General features: G+C 45.6%; 1 protein-coding gene across 1 annotated transcript in view; it reads left to right on the top strand.

Moving 5' to 3' along the window:
• The window catches only part of Mtor (mechanistic target of rapamycin kinase), a 116,965-nt gene that overhangs the window by 77,632 nt on the left and 24,404 nt on the right, over positions 1-14,929 (top strand). The window contains exons 31-36 of the mRNA XM_046424646.2: positions 4,785-4,885; positions 7,015-7,130; positions 8,167-8,244; positions 8,452-8,559; positions 11,887-12,012; positions 12,089-12,220. Coding sequence (XP_046280602.1) covers positions 4,785-4,885; positions 7,015-7,130; positions 8,167-8,244; positions 8,452-8,559; positions 11,887-12,012; positions 12,089-12,220 — 661 coding nt within the window. The remainder of the gene's footprint in view (positions 1-4,784; positions 4,886-7,014; positions 7,131-8,166; positions 8,245-8,451; positions 8,560-11,886; positions 12,013-12,088; positions 12,221-14,929) is intronic.

Consider the following 14,929-nt stretch of genomic DNA (forward strand, 5'->3'; position numbering starts at 1 on the left):
ACATGGTTTCCCAACATGTTATCAACCACCATAAACTACTGGGGGGTCATCTGGCATCCTAGGTATTTTCCCTGTCTCATGCTGATTGGTGGTTGCTAGGTAGTTGCTATGGGTCCTCACCTAGCCTAACTGAGTCAGGGACACCTGGCGCTGCAGGGTGGGTATGTGCCTAGAAAGGCTCTGTGGGTTTTTCCAAGGACAAGGGTCACGCCCCCTTCCTTAGGATAGGCCTTGAGGTAGAAGCTGCTGTTATTTATTTATATTCAAAAAGGGAGTCACATCAGTTTCTCATTGCTTTCCTAGTAGCAGGTTGTACCCACTGTCTCTTGAATGTGACACTGAGTGTGCCCACTTGTTCGTTCAACCCACCATTAGTGGGTGCTCATTCATCACCAGTGTCTGCCTTGAGGACACAACAGGACCAAGACAGAGTCCTGCCTTCTAAGAGCTCACAGGGCAGGCAACAGGGCTGTTGTAATGCATGAGGCTCATTGGCCCTGCCGGAGTTGGGGCTTAAACCCAGGAACTACTGGAAAGCTGCTCGTGTGTTTGGAGAGCACCATCATCAGGCTTCCATTATAAAAAGAGCAAATTAGAGAGTAGCCTGAAGGGAGGCCTGAGAGGAGAGAGCAACACCAGCTAAGAGAGCATCTGGGGAAGAGGTGAGGACAGTGGAGGTGAGTCACAGAGATGTAGTGTGGCCGGCCACACGGAGGAAAACAGTACTACTCCAGATCTGATTAACAGTGGGCCTCCTGATTCCATTTTAAGTGCTCTGAACCATTGCTACTCCATTTTGACATTTATTCCTTGACTGTATTATGAACTGATTAGGGAAGACAGAGGAAGGTCAGAGAGACCTTCATGATGCCTGTTTCTTAAAATATTTGCTATGCTAAGGAGTCATATTTTGGCATCCTGAACCCCCATCATAAGCACATACATTAACAATAGTGTATCTGTTATTATTTGTGCCTTGCTTTTATTACTTACCAATTCTTGGCCACTGTTCCAAAATGGAGCTACTACCTCATTTCTGATGGCTTCATAATATTCCATCATGTGGCTAAATCTAGTCTATTTAATATAGGCAAATTTTTATTTGTTTAGAAATTTGATACCTTGAAAAGTTTTTAAAATACTGTGAGCAAAATCAAAGTAAGGCTTCTAAAGGAGTGGTCTTTTCTGTACATAATTATACATATTATTTTGGTAAATTCATTATTGATTTTATTTCTCAATAGAAAGTTATTACTAATTCCCAAGATAGAAGGTGTTGTCATGTTTTGCATAAAATTTCAAAATAAATTTCAAAAATAAAAATTTTAGGGCTGGGGATGTGGCTCAAGCGGTAGCATGCTCGCCTTGGCTTGTGTGCAGCCCGGGATCGATCCTCAGCACCACATACAAACAAAGATGTTGTGTCCGCCGAAAACTAAAAAAATAAATATTAAACTTCTCTCTCTCTCCTCTCTCTCTCTCTCTCTGTCTCTCAAAATAAATAAATAAATAAATAAATAAAATAAAAATTTCATATCTGGATCTGAGGTTGTGGCTCAGTGGTAGAGCACTTGCCTAGCACGTGTGAGGCACTGGGTTCCATCCTCAGCACCATATAAAAAATAAATAAATACAATAAAGGTATTGTCCATCTACAACTTAAAAATTTTTTTCTAAAAATTTCATATCAGTGAATTTAGCCTTGGGCATTGAATCACATATAGATAGGTAAGTCGGTCGATAATATTGTAAAATTATCTCAATTCAGCTTAATTGTCTAATTTAATCATTATTAGGAAGATTCAAAAGTATCATTATTTATTTTCATAATTAAGTATTCCACATTCATTCCCTTCAATAAATTGAAGAAGCATGCCCTATCAAATGAGCTTCACCAGTGTATACTGTTTGCTGAAGTCAATGGGTTTCTAAAGTCACACTGTCCACTGTGGCAGCCATTAGCCACATGTCATTATTTTAAGTTAAATAAAAATTAAAATGCAGCTCCTCAGTTGCACTGGCCATATTTCAGGGGTTCAGTGCCACCTCTGGCTAGTGGATGGTTCTTGGGGACAGGGACACAGAACACTTCCATCATCACAGAAAGCTTTCTGGACAGCACTGATCTGACGCAAAAGACAGGTGTAGTGAGGACTAGCCACTTGGTGCCAAAAACACTTTCTCCTATTTTCAAATCTGCATCATAGTCATATCTTGTTAAAAGAAGGATAAAGCAAGATGTAAGTATTCTTAAAACCCAGTTCTAATCAATTCCTGGTATGCCATAGTGTCTCCCTGCGACCTTTGGATTGACATAAGTCTCACAGCCTGGTTCGCAGAGCCTTTCAGATTGTGGCTTCAGCTCAACCAGTTGCTCAGTGGACTCCATCTCATATCCGAACTCAGGCTAAATCATTCACTCTCTTCCCTACCCTGCACCTATTTGTTCTTTTCCCTGGGTTGCTCTCCTCTTTTTCTTCTCCTTTTCCTTCTTTTTGGAGTCCTCTCCACAGTTTCTTACTCCTGGAAACCTTTCTGAACCCTTTCTTCCACTCCCACTCCCTTTTGGAATTGGAGATGACCTGTCCCTTGCTAGACTAGGAAGGGATCACTTGGATGCATGGAAAGGATAAGATGTGATCTGTCAGTCCCGTTGTGTGTGGTTGAGGAAACGGAGGCTCACAGGAGGGAGAGCGCTTGCCAGAGGTATTCCAAGAGCAGAGTGACACAGGTCTCCTGACGTTGCAGTTCTCAGTCCCGCATGCCTCTGCTCTCTTGGGCTCTTTCCAATTTTCTAATTACCTATAAAGTGTAAGTGGCTGGTGATGCTGACCAAGGGATTTTCAAATGTGGGAGATGGAGAGAGAGTTAAAAAGAGGTGAAAGAAGCAGAATCCTTTCCCTGACCACGTGCAGATTTCAGATGTAGTTTGTCCAGTCGATTCTGTTTAGAGTGCAATTTCTAAATTTCTTTTGCTTTGAGCATATGTCCTGACCCTGCCTGAAGCAGGGTTCACTGGAAGTGGCAGCAGGAATGATCCAGAGTGGACCAGTGAGTTAAGACTTCCTGTGCTCATCTGCCTCCAGGAGACCCCCTGGCCCTGTGACCCCTGCAGTGCCAATGCAGCCAAGATGAACCAAGTGAACCCCCTCCTCACGCTATTTAGATACAGCCTCTGGGTCTTTGAAAACAGATTCCTCTGGATTGAGATCCCTGGCTGCCACCTCACACAGGAGTTGCAAATGAAAGAACTTGCCAAGCTTCTGCCACTGCTCTAGGTGGGAAAGTCAGAGTCTTGGAAGGCGGCCCAGTGCTCTGTCCTCCCTGGTATGCAGCACGAGGGTCAGAGCACCTATCCTAATTATTGCTCCACAATCTCATATTGTTGGTTTATTTGTCCCCCTCCCCACCCACCCTGAAGAGTTAGGGCTCAGTACATTCTGCATTCTCTTTTGTATCAAATGTTTGTGGGAGAAAGGAGCCCTACCTCGGTGTCTTCCTATATAAATGTCCTATGTGGGCTCTGATAGCTGCTCTCAGCCACATAGTGAAGGTGGCACCTATGATGCTGTCAGGATGCTGCCCTTGCCCAGCTCCCTGGTGTGTCCCTTGGGGTAACAGCATGGACTTTGATCACTGAGCTTGCTTCCTACCTCTACATGAGAAGAAAAGCTAGATCCCTAGACCTGTGTCACAGAAACCAGTGGCCCTGACAGAAGAGTAAAGGAAGCCTAACTTGCCCGTGTCCACCAGCCATAACCATTTGAATTTTAGGCTTGGAAGTGCCATTGAGATATTATAGAGCTTCCTCTTCTACCTCCATGAGACCCCAGGGATCTCCAGGCAGGTCCCAAAACAGACTGAACAAGTGAGCCACTCCTCTCCTCTGAGTCAGTTGTTCTCAAACTGTGGCCTCTTGACCAGCAACTTCAGCATCACAGAAAAGCTTTTTAGAGATGCACACCTGTAATACCACTTACCCAGGAGGCTGAGGCAGGGTGCTGGCAAATTCAAGGCCAGTCTGGGCAACTTAGCCAGACCCTATCTCAAAATAAAATAAAAGAGGCTAAGGGTGAGGCTCAAAGTGAGGGAGTACTTCCATCCCCAGTACAGGAAAGAATGAAGGAAGTTCCTGTACTGGAAAGGGTTTTCACTTTTGTTCTGTATTGGGGTCTCTTAAGCACCATTTGTATCTTAATCTTAGAATCTTTACCCACACTCTTAGTAATTGTGAAAAATTCTGAGAGTAGGCAGTATCTAGGTTTCTGGTAAACATGATCATCCCAGAGCATTTCTTCTATACAGATTTTTTCATTTGGGCTTCATCTCAGACTGAAACCATTTGTATAATGCTTTTAAGAGCCAGTTCTCCCTATAGCTTTAGCCCAAAATGAATATCCAGATGTGTCTCTTCAGATTGCTTTCTCTGTAGGCCTGCCAAAGGGAAAGAGCCCAGAGTTCACTGGCAAAGGAGAGGTTATTTAATATTTATGAAGGGGCCAGATGTTCAGGACATTTCACATCACAGAGTTAGAACAGTCCCTATCCCTGATAAACTTACTCTCAAATTATGAGCACCAGGCCTTAGAAACCACAAATAGCTATTCACTTCTCTATTATAGGGCCTAGTGGAATGTAGTTTCTATTGAAATGCTCCCAGCTCAAGGCTGGCCCCTCTTACTCCAGGTCCCTGTGGCCCCAGCTAACCCTCTGGGCTGGAGAGAAAGATTGGCGGGTTGTGGAGCAGTTTCAGTCACCCTGACGATGTGCTTCTTTTCCTTCAGGGGGCAGCTCCACCAGCAGTGCTGTGAAAAGTGGACTCTGGTTAATGATGAGACTCAAGCCAAGATGGCCCGGATGGCTGCTGCAGCTGCATGGGGTTTAGGTGAGGCTTCTCCCCCAGGCCCCAGGCAAGGTGGGGAAAGGAAGCCAAGGTGCTATGGCTGCAGGTCTGTGCAAGTGTTAGAGCAGTCTAAATTCTCTTGCTTCTGCATCCTCACTCTGTCCTTCCCACCTGGTGATTTTTACTCACTTTGGAGACCTGGGTAAAAACAGATCCTCGTGGGAGGTTGAGGAAAGTAAGTCAGTAAGCATCAGAACTGAGAAGCTGCAGGTGAGAAAACCACGCTTTGCATAGTCGCAGAACACTTCGGACGCCAGTGTGCGAGGGTTTCCCTGCTCACTGAGAGCTTCTCCAGCAGAACCAGCCAGGTGTCCTGTAACCCAGTTCAGTTCTGACACAGTGTACGTACACATAGCATCGGATCCCGCAGGTTAAGGACTCAGCCCCACTTCAAATGCCAGTCTCAGGTGTCCAGCTGTGGCTTGTGTGTCTAACTGACCTAATGTAAAGCAGAGTTCCCTCAGTCTTCTCCCCAGGTGCCTCACAGGACCCTGGGAAACTCTTTGCTCTTCCAAGGAGCTGCATGCACTGCTGCCCTCTAGCACACAGATGTGTTCACCAACCCTTTGGGTCTCATTCTGCAATTGATTCCTGTTGCTCAGGAAATTCCAGGGTTTATGAAGCTCTGTGCTGAGAGACAGGGACAGAGGCCAAATACATTTCTTCTTATACCACAGTGGGATTTTGTTTTGTCTTCAACAAAATACTGGTTTGTTTTTCTCTCTTACAAGTGAAATCTACAGGTAGGCATTCCCAGACTGGCATTTGAGCTCTGTCATCAACAGCCCTTTTCTGTATTTCTGCATTGCATGCTCTGCTACCTCATGGTCCAGTATGGCTGTTAGAGCACCACCCAAGATGTCTTTGCCCCAGACAGGAATAAAGGGAGAAGGCATTTGTTTATCTCTTGTTTTATTTATTTATTTATTTTTTGCCATTTATTCTAGAACTTTCCCAACATATATAGACATGGAGAGAAGGGTATAATGTTTGCCCTTTATCTTCTCCAACAATTACAAATATTTTGACCATTTTGTTTTCTTTGTTCTCCCTGCTGCCTGCACTTGCCCACCTTATCCCTTCTCCTGGAGTATTATAATCCAGAAACCTCCTTTTAATTCCTACAGTTGTGTAGCTTCCTAATGCCAGGCCCCAGCTGAGAGGCTTGACAGTGCATGTTCCAGAGATGTTCTTGATGAGAAGGGAAAGTTTCCATAGAATGTGCCAGATGAAAGCTTGGAGTCTAGAGGCAGGTGACACATCCTCCACCTCCACTCTTTCCCTCTTGAGTCACAGAGCTTATATTCTTTCCTGTCATGGGCTCTTGGCTGGATTGGAACATCTTTCAAAAACAAATTGCTTCCTGAGGAGTCATCCTTTGCTATTTGCATCTGCCCAGAGGCATCCAGAATGGACAGGCCTTGTAAAATGGGTAGCCCTGCAGCCTGCAGCTAATGAGGCTCCCCCTTTTCTGCAGATGGTCTTGGCAGTCCTGGACTTCATGCGAGCTCACCGCCCCCCAGGGGAAGTGAATGCCTGGGCTTGGAGGCTGCCATCTCCCCAGTCTGGCTTGACACAGACCACTACACTGTGACCCGGCCACCTTTCTGTTAGAACAGCCTCTTAAAATATTTACCTCCTCTCTCCTGAGGCAAAGATACTGCCAGAGTGAAATGGGCAAACTATTTGTCTAGTCCTGTCCCCTGTCTGTATAATGGCCATTTTCAGTTACTTAGAGAAAAATATAATTTCCCAGTATAGCATTGCCCTGCCCGGGGCATCACTAGTAGGGAAGGAAGCAATTTTATCTTGCCCAGAGAGCCTGCCAGAGTTCTCAGGTTAATGAGGTGCAGCCCACGCACTTTCTCTGTCTTTCAGGAGTTCCCTGGGGCAGTAGTGGAATCCGGTTTTAAGACAGATGTAGCTGTGTTTGTTAAATCAACCTGCACAGCATATAGAGGGCCTCTGTAGGATTTGGGTGCATCCGGCTCAAGTTAATTTGGTTTGTTTGCACCCCAAGCAAAAGGAAAGTAGGATGGCAAGGTTTATTTGAGACACTGCCTTTAGCCCAGCCTGCTGACCACCCTGATGCTTTCCTATGTGTGCACTAGGTCAGTGGGACAGCATGGAAGAGTACACCTGCATGATACCTCGGGACACCCATGATGGGGCGTTTTATAGAGCTGTGCTGGCGCTCCATCAGGACCTCTTCTCCTTGGCACAACAGGTGAAAACCTACACGTCCTTGCACCTTCCAGCAGAGCAAAGGCTATCCCTCAGTACTCTTGGGCACAGGCACCAGTGTAAACAGACTCATGTACTTTAGCTTGAGAGCACGCTTGTCTCTGGGTCATAATTCACAGAGTTTACTGAGAAGATGCCAGCACATCAGCTGGGGCGTTTGTCTGTTCTGCTGCCGTGGCTTTGGGAGTTAGCTTCTTGGATCATTGCTGCACCTTTTTATCAACTAGACTTAGCACTCCTTATAGTAGAGAGAAGGTGTTTCACCAAAGGAAGAATCAGAGAGCCAGCAATCTCCGTAGTAGCAGAGGCCATTACGAGAGTCTTCTGGCCATGCAGGGTGGTGCTCCTTGAATGCCTTCCAGGGAAGCAATCATATCTGCCCTGTGAGGCTCCAGACTGTCTTACACAAAGGTGCTCAGATATCTGAGTACTTCAGGGACAGAGATGCCATTTAGCCCTACACATTCAAAAAGGTAATAGCTCCACGTGAGGTTTTAATTGGCAGCACAGGAAATTTCAAACTGCAGTCCTGTGGCATCCCCAGGCTGATGTCTGTGACAGGAATCCAGACTTAGGCCTTCTAAGAGGCCGCATCCCCTGGAGGGGCTCACAGAGGGCTCCATGGTGAGGACGGGAAGTTTGAAGCCAGAGGTGACCAGCTGGAGCTTGGCAGTGTGCTGAGTGGTTCACAGGCATGCCCTGCAAGGGAAGATGAAAGAAGCCAGGTCACAGACGTCCTCGTGCGATGCAAGAACACAGCGATTCTGCTTCACAGTACATCTGCCCTTGCCCTCACCGCCCAAGACTGTGAATGTTTCCTTAGAGTTTAAGGTTTGGGACACCATGCATTTCTACCCTTTAAGCCATTCAGATCTAGGAAGAGGTCTCTTCCCTTCTCTGGTAAATTGTTATCTTCATGACTAACATTTAAGTAAGTTGCAGCTAGCTGGAAAGTCCTAAAAGAATTGTAAGTGCCCAAGTCGAGAGCCCAGGGCCAGTGTTCTTTTTTTTTTTCCTAGTGCATTGACAAGGCCCGGGACCTGCTGGATGCTGAGCTAACTGCCATGGCGGGAGAGAGTTACAGTCGGGCCTATGGGGTGAGTGGTGTACACGCCACGCTTTGTCATTTTGGAAGCTTATCTCAGCTCTGTTTTCAGAGTGAACTAGTAAAGATGTCACAGGTTACTGGGAACAAGCTTGTATGCCCGGGTCGGTGGAAACCCAGATGCCAGGGTTGTTACGTTAACCCCAACTCTGGATTGCTCCTTCAGTAATGAGGTTGGAATGTGCTTTGCTTTCATCAGGCCATGGTTTCTTGCCACATGCTCTCTGAGCTGGAGGAGGTTATCCAGTACAAACTTGTCCCTGAGCGACGAGAGATCATCCGCCAGATCTGGTGGGAGAGACTGCAGGTGAGCCTGGAGATGCCCCAGTTCACCCTCCTGTCCCGCTGAGGGCTCTTGGGGGCCCTTGTGCCCCACACCTCCTGTGCTCACTCCATGAGTTTTCCTGCCTCCTATGCTGAGCAGAGCACTCAAGGCTCTTCACCTAAATGTCGGCTGTGGGAGAATGACCAGTTTTCCAGCCTCCTCCAGCTTCTCTAGGAATCAAAGAAAACATCCTTAATAAGTGACACTCTGAGCAACCAACTGGGAATCAGAACCTCAAAATCAGTGGTTCTTAACCTTCACTGCACAGTGTGATCACTAGGAGAGCTTTTAAAAATCCTGATGCCCAGGCCCATGAAGTCACCATTTCTGGGAGTAGACACAGGATTGGTGTCTTTAGCTCCCAGATGGCCCCCTGCAACCAAAGCTGAGAATCAGTATCTAAACACATGTACTGGCCCCCGGCATCTGGCAGCTTTTTTTTTTTTTCCTTGTTTTATTTAATTGCGGACAGAACTCATGGACCCTCGACCACTGAGCTCCCACTTAAACCCTTTTTAAAAATTTTGTTTTGAGGCAGGGTCTCTCTGAGCTACTACTAAGGTCATCCTCCAACTTGTGCTCTTTCTGCCTCAACCTCCCATGTAGCTGGGATTATAAGTGTGCAGCCTCCTGCCAGGCCCCATCCCTCTGTTTAAACAGATTGTCCAATGTGTTCCTTCACTGTCTCCTGCCAAGTTGCAGTCAACCTAGCCTCTTGATCAGACTTTTCTACTAGTTTCCCCTTGTAGAAGAATTTTTCCAAGGACTGTCTTAGAGTTTTAGTGCAGCATTCTGGTCATTGTAGCCTGAGGAACTGTCGACTCCAGACCTGGAAGTCTGCAGTCTCAAGTACCCTTGGAAAAAATAGCAGTCTTCCTCCTCCTTGAGTAGGTAGGAAGGGAGAGAGTGGGCTTGGCAGGGTAACTCAGTGGTAGAGTTCTTGTCTGGCTTGTATGAGGCCTTGGGTTCTGTTCCCCAGCACCAGAGAGAGAGAGAGAGGGAGAGAGAGAAAGAGAGAGACAACACAAAGTACCTTTACTGCTCTAGAAACTGTCAGTCCCCTGCTTCTCATATTCAGCACCCCCACCCCCAATAGGTGGTTTCCTCTTGACCAGATCCACACCTAGTTCCAAATGCTCTCTCCAGACCAGTCAAGGTTTGTGCTTCCAAGCTTTTCAGTAGGCTGTGACAAGCCTTTTGACTTAAAGCCACATTCCTGCCTAGGAAGCTCAGGGCACATTCCACTGGGTAGGAAAGAGCAGTGGGCAAAGGAACATCTTATGAATCAAGTCATTTATGGCTCTGAAATAGGCACACACAGTTCTTTTACATGTTTTATTACTATTTATGAAATGCCCAGTGAATGTTTTGATGGAAAATTGTCTCCTGGGCACCAGAAAGAATTCCACAAAGCGAGCATTTCCCACTTGTACACACCCTGGTTTTCTTAAGTGCCTATCGTAGAGTGAAGAATTTCCAAATCAGAGATCTGATGAATCTTCAGATATTCTAACAAGTGGGACTTACAGAGTTGGAAGGGAGATGGATGGAATGAGTCCTGGGAAGGAGAGGCTCCTGCCTGACTTCATGAGTTCAGGTCAGCATCATCACCTTAAGCCTTCAGAACTGTCCTGTCTTGAGACAACAAGATGCTCTTTTGGCTCCCAGGGAGCCAAAGTTTTTCAGCACCTGGGACAAACTTGTCGTTAGTGAGAAGTAACCAAAACAATCACTCAGTGTACTTTTTTCTGCTCCCCTAACTTTCCAAATCATTGTGTTCATGGGATGGAAAGCGTATTATCCAGGCTGAAAATAAAGCATGACTCTGTGAGGGAAATTGGCTCTCATGGATGGCTTGCTGTCAAAACACTCCATGAGCTGCCTGGGCTGGAAGACTGCCATTTGTGGCCAAGACATTTAAATTAAAATCCCCAACCAGTGTCTGCCACAGGGCAGCTTGAGAGGTCAGCCTCAGCTGCACCACATGTCCTCTTGCCTTAGGTTCTCAGGTCAGGCTCAAGACAACATCCTGTCAAATCTGAAATCTGGAGATCACTGTGAGACTTTCAGTTTTATCACTATAGAGAAAACTCCATGGGCTGGGCGTGGTGCACGCCTATAATCCCAGCAACTCAAGAGGCTGAAGCAGGAGGTCTACAAGTTTAAGGCCAGCCTCAGCAATTTAGTGAGGCCCTAAGCAACTTAGCAAGACCCTGACTGAAAATGCAATGTAAAGCCTGGCACAGTGGTGCACGCCTGTAATCCCAGCGGCTTGGGAGGCTATGGCTGGAGGATCACAAGTTCAAAGCCAGCCTCAGCAGAAGTGAGGCGCTAAGCAACTCAGTGAGACCTTCTCTCTAAATAAAATACAAAATAGAGCTGGGGATGTGGCTCAGTGGTCGAGTGCCCCTGGCGCACACACACACACAAAAAAAAACCTGCGACATAAAAAAGGGGTTTGGGGATATGGCTCAGCGGTGCACTTCTGGATTCAATCTCTGGTACCAAAAAAGAGAGGGAGAGCAGCTCCATAGATTTGTGGAATTTGCCTGACATCTTAGGAACCCATTTCCCTTCCTTCTTACTAGCAAGGGTGAAAAAAGGAAAAGTTGCCTTTACTCCTAGAAGTAATTTGATATAAAATGAACTTAGCCCCTTTGATAATAATTAATTCACTCTATTTTTTCTGATTACAAAGAAATGTGTAAATTAATGAGGCACTTTTCCTTCTATATGTACTGAAATAAAGAAGGCCAACATTCAGGATATCCCAGACTTAGGTTTTCATAACCTCAGAATTATAAACATCACCAACTTACAAACAGGATCATTTGAAAATTTACTTGAACTTCTTATACACTTAGTCTTTTGAATTTTGAACAATACATTTCAAATTTAATTTTTTTGTCAGTGATAGTCATCTTCAATCAAAGACTAAAGCAAAATATTAATGTATTTTTCACAATCCACAAAAGAAATTGAAAATAATTTAATTTGTTTAATCCTCACCATATCCCTGTGAGGTTGATACTATTTTTATTCCACCCTAGAGATCAATCAGGGAGGTTAGTAACTTGCCCAAAGTCACATAGCAAGTGGCAGAGCCAGAATTCAAACTCTAGACCCCACACCCTACTGCTTCTCGAATTGTTGAGAAGTTCTTAAGCATTTCAACTCCCAGTGCCTTTAACTTGAGAAAGTTGAGATTATATTAATGAGTCTCCTTTTTGTTTGAGAGTCGATTTTGCTGTGGCTTGTGGGGAGTGAGCTAGAGCAGGACGTGTCTAACCCTCCCCTCTGTATGTCCAGGGCTGCCAGCGTATCGTGGAGGACTGGCAGAAAATCCTTATGGTGCGTTCCCTCGTGGTCAGTCCTCATGAGGACATGAGAACCTGGCTCAAGTACGCCAGCCTGTGTGGCAAGAGCGGCAGGCTGGTGAGTTCCCCCACCATGTGGCGGGTGCTACGCCTGCTTTGGTTCTGTTCATAACCTGGCCTGTCTTGTTCTTAAGGCTCTTGCTCATAAAACCTTAGTGCTGCTCCTGGGAGTCGATCCGTCTCGGCAGCTCGACCATCCTCTGCCCACAGTCCACCCTCAGGTGACCTATGCCTACATGAAGAACATGTGGAAGAGCGCTCGCAAGGTCTGTACCCACGTCCAGCCACCCGGGCCCACCTTCAGAACACTCATCTAATCTCGCTGCCTCCCTAAAGGCCAAAAAGGAGCCAGGGTCAAAACCACCTATCCACAATGACAGGCAGTCTCTTCCTGACTTCACCCTGTGAGTCACGGTCAAGGAGATATCCGCGTGCCTTGACCAAACCAATGAGTGTGTATCCAGAAAGTGCTGAATCATAGAAAAAGCACAGTTTCTGTCCCTGAAGACAAGATAGGCTGTTCAAAACAAGGGTAGCATATTTGTGAAAATAGACTAAATCTTTCATAAGACCAGTTTGGTTTCCAGACTTCTGGTCACCTTTTGTATCATCAATTTGGATTCAAAAGCAGCAGCATGCAGGGCATGCTGGGAAACAGATTTGGCTCTTGGTATTTGTTTTGTTTTTGGTTTTTTTTGACAAATCTCCCTGGGTGATGTTGGTGACTAACAAAATGTATGCCCTCAGGGTAGGAGAGTACCTATGCTGGCCTCCCCTCCCCACTGTGGTCCCCAGCAGAGCTGAGGCTGTGGAAAGGGTGGTTAAAACAGAGTTGTCTAGAGGGGCTGCGATTGTGGCTCAGTGGTAGAGCGCTCACCTAGCACCGGTGGAACCCAAGTTCGATCCTCAGTACCACATAAAAATAAAGGCATTGTGTTGTATCCATCTACACCTAAAAAAAATAAATATTTAAATATTTTAAAATATTAAAAAAAAACAGAGTTGCCTGGAGAAGGCATGCCCAAGGGTCCTCAGACTGGGCCTAGGATTTGGCTTCTGTGAATGGTTGGCTCAGTGTCACCTAAAGTGGTATCAACAGCCTTCTCTAAGACCCTGGTCTTTAACTGGGATTTACCTCATTACTAATGACCTGAGTTTCCTTCTAAAGTGTATATTTGGGATTTTGTTATTGTTGTTTTATTTTTCAAGCTATGTGAGCCATTCAGGCCAGAGCATTTCTGATTCAGTCCTGACCTCTCCAGGTTAAGGAGAAAAACAGAAGGTGGTGAATCTGAATAGTCTGGTTTCCTTCTGTGTATAGCCTCCAAGTCTTTGACTGTCTTGCCGAAAGTGGCAGAAGAAGACTTTTGGGTGGTGACTCAATTCAGGAGTGGCTTCTCTCAATATATGCCCAAGCCCAACTTCTCCACAGAATATGGCCTTTTCTTAGGAGACCAAGTTCTGGAGAAATTAAAAATTTAAAAACCTTTTTAAAGCTAGGTGCTGGGACTTCAAGCCTAGATCTGGCAGCACCACTTCTTCATGGTCCAGGAGCTACTTGGAGAAAGTTTGGTGATTGTGCCTTGCTCTCTTGCACTGTAAACAGGGTGGTGCAGCAAGTGCGATGTCCTGGGGGGAAGCAGACCCTGCCTGCAGGAAGGCATCAGGGACAGCTGGGTGCGTGATTCCACCGTGGAATCCAGAGATGGGAGGGCCATGCGTGAAATCTCACTGGCTAAGGTCCTTCCAGCCCACAAACCACCCAGACATAGTGCTCTCAAGAACCAGAGGACTGTGCCCAGCCTCAGTCCTGTGGGCCTGAGAAAGCTCTTTCTTCCAAGTGACTGGGTCCTTCATTTATAAGATGGAAAGAATCATTTTCCCCTCTTCATTTCTTTGGGATGGAGAAAAGAAGTTTTAGGTAGAGTATATTCAGTTCCTTAAAAATAAGTTGGTGGCACATAAGTTAATCCTAGCAACTTGGGAGACCGAGGCAGGAGGATCACAAGTTCAAGGACACCTAAACAACTTAGCAAAATCCTGTCTCAAAGTAAAATAAAAAGGGCTGGGATGTAAGTCAATGCTAGAGCACCCCTGAGTTCAACCCCTAGTACCGCAAAAAGTATAAAATAAGTTGCCTCATGCTATGGAGTAAAAAGGTAGCAGATTCTCCCCTGCTGGATAAAATTTTTATCTTAGGCTTCACACCCAAACCTAGATTCCCCAGTTTTGGCCATTTATTTTTTGTTCAGCTCCTTGTTAAGCTCCAAAAAGAGCTTACGCCCTGTCTGGATTGTCAGCAACACATAGTGTTTGGGCTCTAAAAAGCACCTGGCTTCAGAGCTCCTAGGGTTGCTCCTGCCTGCTTGACAGCCGCACTCATGGTCCCCTTTTTAGTGGCTGACCTTTTTAGTGTTGCTTCCACTTTCATTTTGTTTTTTGTTTTTGTTTTTAATCAGATATAAATCTGGCCAGTGTAGGACTCCTAGAAGAAAACCTAAAGGACAGGTATCACTTCCCAGGTGGGGGAATGCTATGTAGTTCTTTTTCTAAGCTGTTGGTGAGAAGTGGAACTCTGTGAAGGCAGATGCTGTGGGAGACAGGTGTCTTATTCACTGTGGGAACCGGTGTCTGTCCTGTCCTCAGGCATGAGCTGCTTGTTACAGGGTCATGTCATTCCAGCTTGGGGTCAAACCCTGTATCTTGAAACCAATTGATTCTGAGTTCTATAAACAAAAACAAAAACAAAAAAAACTTCTTATACAATTTACCATAAGGAGACCTATTATTCTTGAAAAAGTGGATCCCCTCCTTGTATAACAAAGAACACATATCCTTTTTCTCGTTCTCTCACATAATGTTTCTTCTCCTATGTTAGTGGATTTAGATTTTACCATTCTCCATATGAGCTTTAGACGTTTATGCATTTCGTCTCCATCCTAGAAGTCTGTTAAAAGAAGGTACAGACTGAATTT

This window comes from Marmota monax, unplaced genomic scaffold, assembly GCF_021218885.2.
Source record: "Marmota monax isolate L192 unplaced genomic scaffold, Marmota_monax_Labrador192_F-V1.1 WCK01_AAM20220418_F8-fsc00080, whole genome shotgun sequence".
Taxonomy (NCBI): Eukaryota; Metazoa; Chordata; class Mammalia; order Rodentia; family Sciuridae; genus Marmota; species Marmota monax.